This window comes from Fusarium flagelliforme (assembly GCF_020744385.1).
Source record: "Fusarium flagelliforme strain FIESC 12 MPI-CAGE-AA-0113 chromosome Unknown B0J16scaffold_3, whole genome shotgun sequence".
NCBI lineage: Eukaryota > Fungi > Ascomycota > Sordariomycetes > Hypocreales > Nectriaceae > Fusarium > Fusarium flagelliforme.
The window spans coordinates 1534432-1545673 of NW_025763505.1; the positions used below are offsets into that span (position 1 = coordinate 1534432).

At 48.2% G+C, this 11242-nt stretch overlaps 3 protein-coding genes across 3 annotated transcripts; 2 read left to right on the forward strand and 1 right to left on the reverse strand.

Moving 5' to 3' along the window:
• Positions 1-2714: 2714 nt before the first annotated feature.
• On the forward strand, positions 2715-3403 carry B0J16DRAFT_95299 (GGL domain-containing protein). The gene is made up of 2 exons (XM_046134747.1): positions 2715-3034; positions 3097-3403. The coding sequence occupies exons 1-2, from the start codon at positions 2874-2876 to the stop codon at positions 3215-3217; spliced, it is 282 nt and encodes a 93-aa protein (XP_045984420.1). The 5' UTR covers positions 2715-2873; the 3' UTR covers positions 3218-3403.
• Positions 3404-4425: 1022 nt separating this feature from the next.
• Positions 4426-5104, forward strand: B0J16DRAFT_95276 (Rdx family-domain-containing protein). The gene is made up of 2 exons (XM_046134746.1): positions 4426-4693; positions 4756-5104. Exons 1-2 carry the CDS (start codon positions 4616-4618, stop codon positions 5086-5088), a joined length of 411 nt encoding a protein of 136 aa, XP_045984421.1. The 5' UTR covers positions 4426-4615; the 3' UTR covers positions 5089-5104.
• A 975-nt stretch (positions 5105-6079) lies between these two features.
• B0J16DRAFT_95327 (Metallo-dependent phosphatase-like protein) lies at positions 6080-7464 on the reverse strand. The gene is made up of 4 exons (XM_046134748.1): positions 7168-7464; positions 6631-7032; positions 6260-6559; positions 6080-6202 (listed from the first exon to the last, which is right to left on the reverse strand). Exons 1-4 carry the CDS (start codon positions 7345-7347, stop codon positions 6107-6109), a joined length of 978 nt encoding a protein of 325 aa, XP_045984422.1. The 5' UTR covers positions 7348-7464; the 3' UTR covers positions 6080-6106.
• Between the last annotated feature and the right edge of the window lie 3778 nt (positions 7465-11242).

Below are 11242 nucleotides of genomic sequence, written 5' to 3' on the forward strand. Positions count from 1 at the left end.
GAGACATGGCGATATGGGAGAGAGAGCTGAGAGTCAGAGCCGTTGAGCATTCAGGGTTTAGGCAAAAGCAATAGTAATGGATATCCATCTTGATACAGAATTGTTTCACTCTCTGGTGAGCATTTGAGGCTGCTGAGCCCCAGCTTGAATGCAACAACTCACATCAATCCGAAACGGAACACAACAATCGTGCAGGGCTACACAGCCCTTCTTCAGGCAATAACCATGAGAACGAGAACGAGCATCAATCCTTCTGGGGAGGAGTTTTGTTGTGTCGCCAAGACAGACCTCATCTTAATCACGACGCGAACCCCAGTAACTTCTAGTGGAGCGTTCTCTGTTGGCTGGCTGGACTTGGACTTCTTTTGCACAAGATCCCGGACTCCTAGCTACCTAGTAGCTTATTAGCATGTCATTTAAGACCTGGATGCAATAACCGAGATGGGGGGTTGAGAAACAAATTGAATGCATTGACGGTTTTTGTTTCTGAAAACAACATCCGAGTCTATCAGAAGTGCTCTTTAATGCTTTAAAATGGACGCTTTCGTTCACTATGTCTTGGATGATGGCATATGTATCTGCAAAGGCACAGTCTAGTCTAGTCAAATCAAGTCAATTAGAGGTGCCCCCCTAACTAACCCACAGATGAAAGCAGCCCCTTTATGTATGCAGGCCACTACTGCAGCGTTCCGAGAGCGGGAAGTGACAGTAACGGAAACTATGAGTGTCTCGAACATGATCTTCACAAAGAATTATGGGAATTGGCTCACAAAAAAAAAAGTCTGTGGACGGTTCGGATGCTGCACTGCTACCATCGGCTCGAAGCTTGCACCAAGCGGTCGAGACGAGATCAAGAGCTCGGTCTTCGTTCCTCGTTACCTAGCGGCAATTGCTTCTTGTACGTACTGTACTGTACCTGTTGTGCATGCATGTATGTACCCGAGCTGCCCAGGTACGGATACAATAGGTGCCTTTCCATCAACATGTCCTCGTCTAGGCTGGGCTTTGCTGATACCTAGAGATTGCCGGAAGATGCATTGATTGTGGCTTTGCAGCGATCCTGTGAAAAGCTGTAATGGGAATCTGGGATAGGCTAATTGAAACATGCTAGAAGTGAATGTGGGTGTCATTTCTAGAACTTGCTTTTGTTCTCAACGGTGCAAGATACAATTAATATGTATCCGTACATTGCCAATCAAGCATCTAAGCTGCATCCTTCTCCCAGCCATCCATCTCCTGTCCAGTTTTGTAGGCACTCACTTTCTTGGCTTGGAGGGTTGCTGATTCAGGTCCCTCTCCTCATAATTTGAGAGGCAATATCAAGTGCCTGTAGCTTTGCAGCTAAAATGACAAGCCTGAACGTAAACGGATTGGAGTCCTGATTTTGGATCCAAGGGGATTAGACAGACTCCGCAGCCCCGCTGATGGCCAATGGTGCAAGCTTCTCGGCTCCTAGACCTAGAGGCTGAGGTGATCAAGGGGATAAGGAGACGAGACAAATTTCATCGGGACTGGAGGAATTATTGCTGGAAAGAGTGTTGCGCTCATCAGAGTTTCACTATATTTGCCTATCTATTCATGGTAGCCAGCCCAGCCTCATAATAACTGAAATGCAGAGGAGCGAGTCCATTCAACCCTGGTATGTTGTTGGTGTTATGTTCTCTGTTAGCAAACAGAGAGAGTCCGAGCATATTCGTGCTCCTGTTATTATTACCTCTCATCCATGGATTGCTGCAGCACTGGAGCGTCCTTCCGCAAAAAGGGCCCCTACTCCTAGCAAGGTTCCATTATTCCCCCCAGTTGCTGCCAGGGCTCCCGCACTACACGAGCCACTCAGAAAATCCGTGCATCCAAGTAACTCAACCCCCAAGCGGGCAATCACTGGTCAATCCGCTGCTGATATGACTCCACTACTGGCTCTAACTAAACCCTGCTGGATATGGACTAGGCCGTAGATTGCGGTAGCGGTAGGTACACATCGAGGTAGCAGAAGAATTGACCGCCGAGTGCATAAAAGACGAAATATTTCAGTCGCTTTATGCTAGCGCAGACTAGCAGTTGGATCATTTTATTTTGACACCCTAAGCCTAAGAGGACAATCTTTCTGTTACCCAGTAGGTACAGTACACTCAAGTCAGGTCTCTACCTAGACTCTAGCTCGGGGGAGGTTCCACTCAGTGAAGTGAGGTGCAGTTTCCCCCCCTACCAGGCTAACATCCCCCGGGTCCTTCCCATCACATTCTCCCGCTCCTGCTCCTGTTCTCTGCCACCAAACCTCACCAAACCTTACCTTCCTTACCTTTTACCCTTCCACTTCCACTTTCCACTTTCCCTGGCCTCGACGGACCCTTTTTTCTTCTTCCTTCACATATCCGTTCAACCCAAACATCGACATCCGAATAGCGTCTCGACCGTCGATCCTCTCATTCTCGTCCGCGTCTTCAGCTTCTTCGCAAGCTTTCAGCTCACTCAGTGTCATTCATTTGACTCGAGCCCGACTCTCCGTAAGTCTATCATCTCGAACAATCGAATCCGTCTCGCCATCGTTGGTTAGGGGTGAGCGACATGGGCGATCCGCGATGCAACGACCAAATCAACAATGAGATGAACAATACACACTTTTCGACTTCAACTGGCCGCTCCCAATGGCATCGGCCCAGGCAAATTCGATTGACACGCAACACATTCATCTCGTACCTTAGTCCGCTATTCGTCTATGTCGCGACTCTCTCATCACGAACCGAATCTTGTTCGAAATCGCTTTTCCAGTTGGCTAACCTCGCGCAATGGCAGTTCTCAACGTTCGCGCGCCTAATCGCCGCGACTCTTCCGCTAAACCCCATACTTAATTCGCCTCGGCAACCCATTACAAGATGCCTCAGTACACTTCTCGCGATGTCGGCGACCCTTCGCAAATCAAGAAGAACAAGCAGTCGATGGCTGATCTGAAGCTCCGACGGCTAACGGAGCTCAACAACCGCTTGCGCGAGGATCTTGAGCGAGAACGCATTCCCGTTAGCACAGCATCAAAGAGGTATGTCGCCCGTGTTGAAATCCACTTCGCGCCTGTGTACAGATACCAATATGCTGCAATAGCATCATCGCCTACTGCAATGGCACTCGGGACTACATGGTTCCCTCCGTCTGGGGCGCTGTGCCCAAGGGCGAGGACCCCTACGCGCCGCAACAATCTGGTGGCTGCTGTGTGGTCATGTAATACCAGTCGTTGTCATTCTTTTTCTTCACTACCGATTACCAAAAACCAACTACTACGCAATGTCGACGATGATTCAGCGATTGGAGGAGGGCCGCAGTCAATTTTGATATGTTTGTGACGCATTTAAGGGGAGTAAATTAAGGAGATCCGAGTATGGGATACTCGGACAACACCGGCGAAATGGGCCCTGGATACCGAAACGCCTGCTAGCGATACCACAACGACAACCACGACAGTCACTGGGGGAAGCTGTCAGGAACGATTTGTCCCACTGACGAAGCGCCAGAAGGGTAGAGAAAGCCCTTGCCCACATGATCCAGCTGTATCATAAGGACCCAGATCGAGATACCCCAAGATGCGATTTGAGCGGGTCACAAAAGCCAACAGCAAGAGCAAGGGGAACTAACTATAGTTGACGGTGGTTTTAATTCTGTCTCGGCGCATGCTTTGTTTCTTCCTGCTGGATGGGACATGAGTGTTGCTATGAGACCATGCAGGGGAGGTTGAACACCACCAGGGGCGTCTAAATCTGGGTCTGGGTTCAAAGAAACGGTTAAGGATCGGGCTCTTGCGCGAATGTAATAATTCCCAATTTTTATCATCATTTTTCTGTTATCATAGGTATCATTTCCATGTCGTGTACGTTTCCCAAGCCAATTTATACTTCTTGTCAATGATTCGACGAGTTTAATTCTTCCATTTTATCAGTACCTGCTGCATGTATGTATGTGTGTATATAATTAGCCTTCGTTTTGGTGTTAGCCATAAATCTCCAGATAGTACACCTATATTATTAACTCCATGTTGCAACTTCCACCGTCTATTAATCATTACCTTTCTTCTCCCCATTTATTCGTAAGACCCGACCCTGACCTGATTCTGCTTGCGTTCGTCCGACCCCACCCGATCCAACGCAGTTCAGTTCAGTTCAGTTCAGCTCAGTCCAATTCAATCATCCAGTCAGCCTCCGCCCAGAGCGACTCGAGTCAAGTGGATCATCTAGATAGGTCGACCTGACTGTTCTCGACCGCGGGGCTTGCATCATATCAGCCAACATCGTACCTAAGTTACCTTAAAGAGGGGCAGAGAAGCTCTAAATCACCAACTTGTCCATATGCCTATTTACTTATAGATTTGACATCATTCCTATATGAAGAACCCATTCATCTATCTTTCTCATTTTCACTCCTGAATATTCCTTCGATTCTCACCTGTCACAACTAACTTTGAGATCGCCGCTACCGAAAGGCATTGAGTTATTGCTACAGCCGAAAATCTGAGCCGAACGCCGCAGCCAAAAAGAAAGAAAAGTCAAATCGGAGCCGGTCCAGCCAAGAATAGACCACGACGTTCCCGGAACCAATTGCATAGAAATTACCAACCATCGACATTCAAAGCATGACCAGCCAAACGCCTCTTCCCCGCGTTTCCATCCAGTTTTGCACGCAGTGTAAATGGATGCTTAGAGCGGCCTATGTAAGTCTACCTTGATCCTATCTATGATACGTCCTAGCAATAAAAGGCTGACGTGCCCCCAGTATGCTCAAGAGTTACTTTCCACATTCTCTACAGGTCTCGGTGAAGTCGCTCTCCAGCCTTCCACTGGCGGTACCTTTATCGTGACCATCACCCACCAGGCTCCGGGGGCCGAGACTGCCTCTACAAAGACTCTCTGGGACCGACGTGAAGATGGCGGCTTTCCCGAGACAAAGGAACTCAAGAGGAGAGTGAGAGACGTCATTGAACCGAACAGAGATCTGGGCCATGTAGATAAGGACTATGGAAAGAAGAAGGATGAGGGCAAGAAGGAGGATGCAGTCGAGGAAAAGACAACTGACACCGAGGAGAAGAAATGTGAGGACTGTCAATAACGAACAGTTGTCTATATATATATACCTAGGTTCACGATATGCCTTGCTTTAGATCTTGCCATGAGCGTTCGGTATCCAGACCGATGCCGAAATCAAGAACTTGAAGCATACTACTACTGATCGCTCGAGTATAGATAGAAACAATCATCTTCTTCACCTGTGTACGATAAAGACATACCAGACGACAGGATGTTAGTGCACTCGATTCGGTGCTCAAAATCTGGAACGGAAGCCAAGATCCAGTGTACAAAACGGTTCTTAGGAATGCAACGAAAATCTTTTTTTTTAAACCACGATTCGTACAGCAATTAACATTTTCTATCCTCCTGGTCCACTTCCACCTGCTCTCATATCCCTCAGAAAAATCAAGCAACGCTGTCTCCTCCCTCACCAACCCGAACTAAAAGCACAAAACGTATACAGAGGTTGCCCTCGAGCAACGAATAAGACCACACAAACCTCGTCCATGAAATGCAACATGACCGTTAAAACGCTCCCAGCCAGATTAGCCGTCGATGGATTATCCTCGTCATCACAAAAAATAAAGTGAGAGATATATCAGCCTCTCGAACTGCGTTTGTCCACGGGCCAGCCTACGCGGAGCAGACATATGGCATCAGATCGTCTGTCCCGTGGATCATATGCATGGAATCCGAGAACTGTGTGCAACTCAAAAAACAAGTTTTGTCAATGTTTTATCTGTGGAGCTAAGAAACAGCCGTTTGTCGTTATCAAGTTCGCATATAGGCATTAGAGACGATTCGGGTTTCGCAAAAGTCAGCGTCGCGGTCCGGCGCCTCTTAAGTTCCGTCACCCTCCCAGTGAACCAACGTTCCTTACCACCTCGGGTGGCAAGGCTAGCTGCGAGACGGCGGAGATTGGGGGTGCGCTTCGATCGAGACGAGTCCCGAGTCGAGTCATTCGTTCTTCGTCGCGGTGGTCATCCACGTCGGTCGAGGATGTGATCATTTAACGTCGGCCGAACCTGTTGAAAGCAAAAATTGTTGGTATAAATTCTTCATTTCTTCATTTTGGAAGGGGATGAGGTAGTTGGCGTGCTTGCGCTGCCAGCCGTTTGAACATACTTTTGCTTCTTTTCAGCGGGTTTCAAGATCTGTGAAGGAAAAGTATTAGCATCTTTCACACCAGGGTCATCCTTCTCGTTATTTACCTGGAAAGAACACAGCAAGCTCTCGTCAACACTCATCATAGCACCAGCGTTATCGAATTCGCCGCAGTAGTTGGGCGCACTAAATAGTGTGACCAGCTGACGCTTGGAGAAGAATTCGTAGCCATCCTCAACAACCTGGTGAGCTCGGCAGATGAGATCCATATCGTGCTTCTGGAGGAAACGCGAGACAACATCAGGACCGAATGTGAAAGAAACACCTCGATCGTTTTCGCTCCATCCAGTAATGTCCTTATCGGGATCGGACCACAGAAGATCGCAGAGAAGACCGCAGTCAGGAATCTGGAAACACCGTCAGTATGACACTCAGACAACAGTGCGCCCATCCTTTGCGCAGAGTAGCGGTTACTCACATCAGTAGGGCGCATAACCCGGCGGATCTGCTCCATAGAGTTGAGATCAGGGCTCAGACCACCGTGCATGGTGAAAATCTTCTCGTCAATGATGGCAGCGATGGGAAGGCAGTTGAAGCAGTCGGTAAAAGTCTTCCACAGCTTAATGTTATAGCGACGCTTGCACTCGTCGTAGAATCCATAGATACGGTTGATGGAGGCGCACTCGTGGTTACCTCGGAGGATGAAGAAGTTTTCGGGGTACTTGATCTTGTAGGCGAGGAGCAAGCAGATAGTCTCAAGAGATTGCTTACCTCGGTCGACGTAATCACCGAGGAAGAGGTAGTTGGCCTCAGGAGGGAAGCCACCGTACTCGAAGAGTCGGAGAAGATCGTAGTACTGTCCGTGGATATCACCACAGATCTAAAGAGGGCACAAGCAGACAAGTTAGCAAATAAAAATATAAAAAAAAAATTGGTTGCGGCAGAGCCCAGTATAACAGCAGTGAGGTTCTTGTGTTTCTCAAGCTGGGTCGGCTGGGTCAGATCGAGAACATACCTTGATAGGAGCCTCAAGCTCGAGGAGGATGGGCTGAGAAATGAAGATCTCACGAGCCTTGGTGCAAAGGTAACGGATCTCGGCCTCAAGGAGTTGGACTTGCTTGCCGGGTCGGCTACCTCGCACCTCGAGTAGCCGGTCGATTATAGAGTCGAGATCGACCTCGTGTTGGTCTGCCATTTTGAAGGTATTTGTTGGCGAGAGCGAACCCGCGGTAGAAATAAGGGAGGGTCGCGTGGGGGAGGAGGAAAACGGCAGTCAAGATCCCTAATCAGAACAACTGCGGGGGTAACTTGTCGAGTGGAATATGATAGCAAATGGATATATGCACTTCACAAAAACCTGGCCGAGTCAGCCGGTGAAACCGGAGGAACAATAAGACACAAAATAAAGAGAGACGGAGGAAAAGGACAAATGGAAGTGAAAAAATGTCTCCAAACTCGTAAAAACGCCTCAACCGACACAAAGTGTGAAAATTTGACGATGGATATGAGGCAAAAGATGGGTTGCGTTGCGATGGTGGAAACAGCAAGGAAAGCCCGAAAATTTGGAGGGGAGAAGCCAGACAAGGTGCGTAGGTAGTGCGGGAGGGGAACAAGAGGGGAGACGAGACAAGACGGCGCGGCGCGGCGAACGAACGAGGGAGCAATGTATGGGGCGCACCAAATGGCAACTTACCCGTGAAGGGATCACGTCTCTCTATCAGAGAGGCTTGCGTTAGCTTTCGAGGATTGAAAGCTAAAGCAACAGCGGAGAAGCTAATCAAGCAAATTGTCGATGATGAATTGAATTGCAAAGAAGCAATCAGATCACGTCCAATACAGGGAGAAAAACAGTCGTCGTCGTGGTTGCCGCAGTGGGCCACCGGCTTTGGTTGTTGATAGCTGTACCAGGAAGAGACGGTAGGTATAGAGCGTCAGAAAATGGGGGGGCAAAGCCAAAGAGGAGAATAGAACAAAACACCGTCAGCGCGAGATTTTGTTATTTATCCTCGTCCGAGATAATGAGTATGCGTCAACAAATATGTGACGCTTCGTCGCCTTTGTATAGTAAACAAGTAGAGGGCAGCAGAGAGGCCACTCGATCGTCGGATTTAGAGATGAGAAGTGATATTCTCGTCGTCGAAGCTATCGTCGTCTTTCTGTATTGTATGTATTTTGTGTTGGGGCAGCCAAGCGGGCGCGCGATCAGGGAATTTGGAGTCGGGTTTTTAGGACGGACACGGTGGTTCGTCGGTCGTCGTCTGGGGCCAAGGCAAATGGCGGAGCAGGGTTAATCAAAGCAGCTCTTCACGAAGATGGGCGGCTTGGAATAAGTTCGCAGAACGTGTTGGCGGTAGGCTAACACGGCGTTGATAACGTTAGGTAGGATAACGTCTTCGTCTCGGTCGTCGTCGGGTTGAGTTTGAAGGGTTGAAGGTTTTCTCAGAACGGAAGGGGGAGGGGGATTTTTTTTTTCACCTGCCCTCTAGTAGTAGTTTAGCTGGGCTGGGCCTCTCCCAGGTCGTCACCACCACCAAAAAGCAAACTGACCCAGATCCAGAGCCACCCACTGCAACAACAACAACAACCACAAAAAAAAAAAAGCCTGGACCGTCTAGCAGCAGGAAAGGTACCCGACGCTTGGGCTACTATGGGCTGCCTGCGACGGTACCTGCCTTGCTTAAAAGACGCTAGTACAGGGCCCGAGGATTGGATATGAGCTGGAATGGGACCCGGGAGCTTCCTGGGGATGTGGCTACAGGGATGACGACGCTGCTGGGACCGCTGAGCTGTAGCTAGCTTCAAGTAGAACGCCGCTGTAATTGAGCCAAGTACAGCGCCATTGACATTCATGGAAGGAGCTGGATGTTTGATCGATCCGATGAACGGGGATCTTCACATAATGGAAGTTACCTCATCAAACCTTGGCTTCTGATATCAATAAGACGTACTCCTATTACTGTACTGTACTGTTCAGGTAACAACAAGACACTGGAACGCAGCCCATCTTGCGACTTCGGATCCGAGTCCACAGTAATTAGCTTCGTCTTCTTCACGAACAGCACGGCAATGCTGGCTGTACTGTATTGTACACGTCGTCCTGGGTTACTTGTCTCGCTTCCTTGGCTGAAATCAGAGTCTCATTTCTTTCTCTCTATTATTAAAACAGTCTCATTTACTTGCTGCCCGTTGGGTGCCCAAGGATGGATACCTTCACTTCAACATGCTCATTAGAGCAGAAGAAGAAAACCTTGACCCAGCTTTCAATAGAGGCAGATGGAAAAGGGGCTTCTGCATAGCTTTAGCGACCGGATTCGTCGGCGCTTATTTCACCAGGTCAATCTAAATCTCAGTTTCATACATTACCTACCTACTGCTCAGCCTCTCTCGGCATTCTTAGCTCAATCAGTCCGCCAGTACCGAATATCAGAATCTTTCCCCTCATTAGTCACCTTAATAATACACCAAAGAACGAGAGAGAAGCTGTCGCGTGCGTTTTAGATAGGGAGATCTGATTCGACATGAAGCGCAGCAGCAGGGGGGCCCATCGACTAAAATAAGATCCATATATTTTTAGCCATCAACCTCCATTCATAGAGATATGGAAAAGTCTTGAGTCGTATTGCGATCGAATACGTAACATCCAATCCTCGTTTCTTTTGCAGTGTATTGTAGCAAACAAATTACAGTAGTTTAGTTCATTGTTGGCTAGAGAGGCAAAGCTACGGTCTGGTTGCGGCTCCATACTTGCTAAGAACTAGCATCCGTCTTCACCTCCATCTCAACAGTGGATTTGAATATCTGGAGCATCTCCATAAACCCCATGGGATTTCTCAACATCGGGGCAATTGTGCGGCCTAGAATATCGCCACTCGGCTTTGACACGACACATCACGGCACATGGTCGAGTTTTGTAGAACGCTAATCCCGTTTTCAAGGGCTTATGCTTTCTCTCAACAATTGGAAACACCAGAACCAAGGCCCCGGTATATACAAGAAATCAATACTTGACCGACGGAGAACTAGCTATACAAAGCTAAAGTAAGCTCAGACCACAGTGGAATCATCGCAGTTCGTTCTGTAAACCTTCCCGTTGAGCCATTGATCCCACGTAAGCTCGATGAGGATATCGTCTAACCATCAGTGTATCACAGCTTTAGGACTCTGGCTCTCAGACACGTCAGCCATCAGAGTAAAAGTAATGAATCGTTTGCGTGTAACCCAACTCGTCCTTTCTTTGACTTTCAACAAGGGAAAAATAACCCCAATCCTTCACCGACCATCAGCTTGGTCTCAACCACATTGCGTCAGGATAACACTTCCATACCCCGCCCAGCCCGCTTGACATGCAGTTGGCGAACGGTAATGCAAGCTTGTCTGTCAGGATCCCATTAAGGCAAGCTAAAGCAACTGGAACGAAAGAGTGTGGCACTTCGTCATATCTATAAAATGTCATCATGCATCTGGCTACTAATCTCGATATCGCACACGTGATATCACAATTACACTGTTGATCAGCACGACTAGCAACTGGAGGATGCACTTTTTCACATCATGAGAGGCCTTCTTGAGGGCATGATTGACCGGAAATTCTAGATTGTGTCATTAGTTTCCGTCTGTCCGCGCTTAGTAGGTCGTCTGTTCTACTATAGTAGGGGAAGCAATATCGATTGAGAATACCAGAATGTCCCGGTCCTACAGGTTAGGCTATCAAGTACGTATCTGAAGAACGCAACTTGGGCGGAACCAATCTTAGCCTCAGTGTAGGCGTCCCACGATCATTAATTTTATGCATTGATATCGTAGCTCTTAGCTTTAAGTATTCTCAAACAATCCATCGCTGAACCAACCCTTCCGTTTCCGCATTCCTTTGCGAGATCCTCCTCGAACGCCTTTTCCTACCCATGATTCCTCGAAAAAGAAGAGCTAGCCCTATAATTGCTTTGCCAGTGCTCCCTTTGAACGCCAAGCTCAAGTGCCTCCGTATAGCCCTTTGTAGCCTCAAGAAATAAACCCGTATAACTAAAAATCACAAGTCAAAAATCGGTCTCAAGTGACGAGTCTGCCACCTCAATACGTTCGTCTGTTGGAGA

Excerpts from the sequence above, each read along its gene's own strand:
- B0J16DRAFT_95299 (XM_046134747.1), top strand. The coding sequence starts at position 2,874 with ATGCCTCAGTACACTTCTCGCGATGTCGGCGACCCTTCGCAAATCAAG. Across the intron at positions 3,035-3,096 it reads GTTAGCACAGCATCAAAGAG|CATCATCGCCTACTGCAATG; the intron begins GTATGTCGCCCG and ends ATGCTGCAATAG.
- B0J16DRAFT_95276 (XM_046134746.1), top strand. The coding sequence starts at position 4,616 with ATGACCAGCCAAACGCCTCTTCCCCGCGTTTCCATCCAGTTTTGCACG. Across the intron at positions 4,694-4,755 it reads GGATGCTTAGAGCGGCCTAT|TATGCTCAAGAGTTACTTTC; the intron begins GTAAGTCTACCT and ends ACGTGCCCCCAG.
- B0J16DRAFT_95327 (XM_046134748.1), bottom strand. The coding sequence starts at position 7,347 with ATGGCAGACCAACACGAGGTCGATCTCGACTCTATAATCGACCGGCTA. Across the intron at positions 7,033-7,167 it reads AGCTTGAGGCTCCTATCAAG|ATCTGTGGTGATATCCACGG; the intron begins GTATGTTCTCGA and ends TGCCCTCTTTAG. Across the intron at positions 6,203-6,259 it reads GCTTGCTGTGTTCTTTCCAG|ATCTTGAAACCCGCTGAAAA; the intron begins GTAAATAACGAG and ends TTTCCTTCACAG.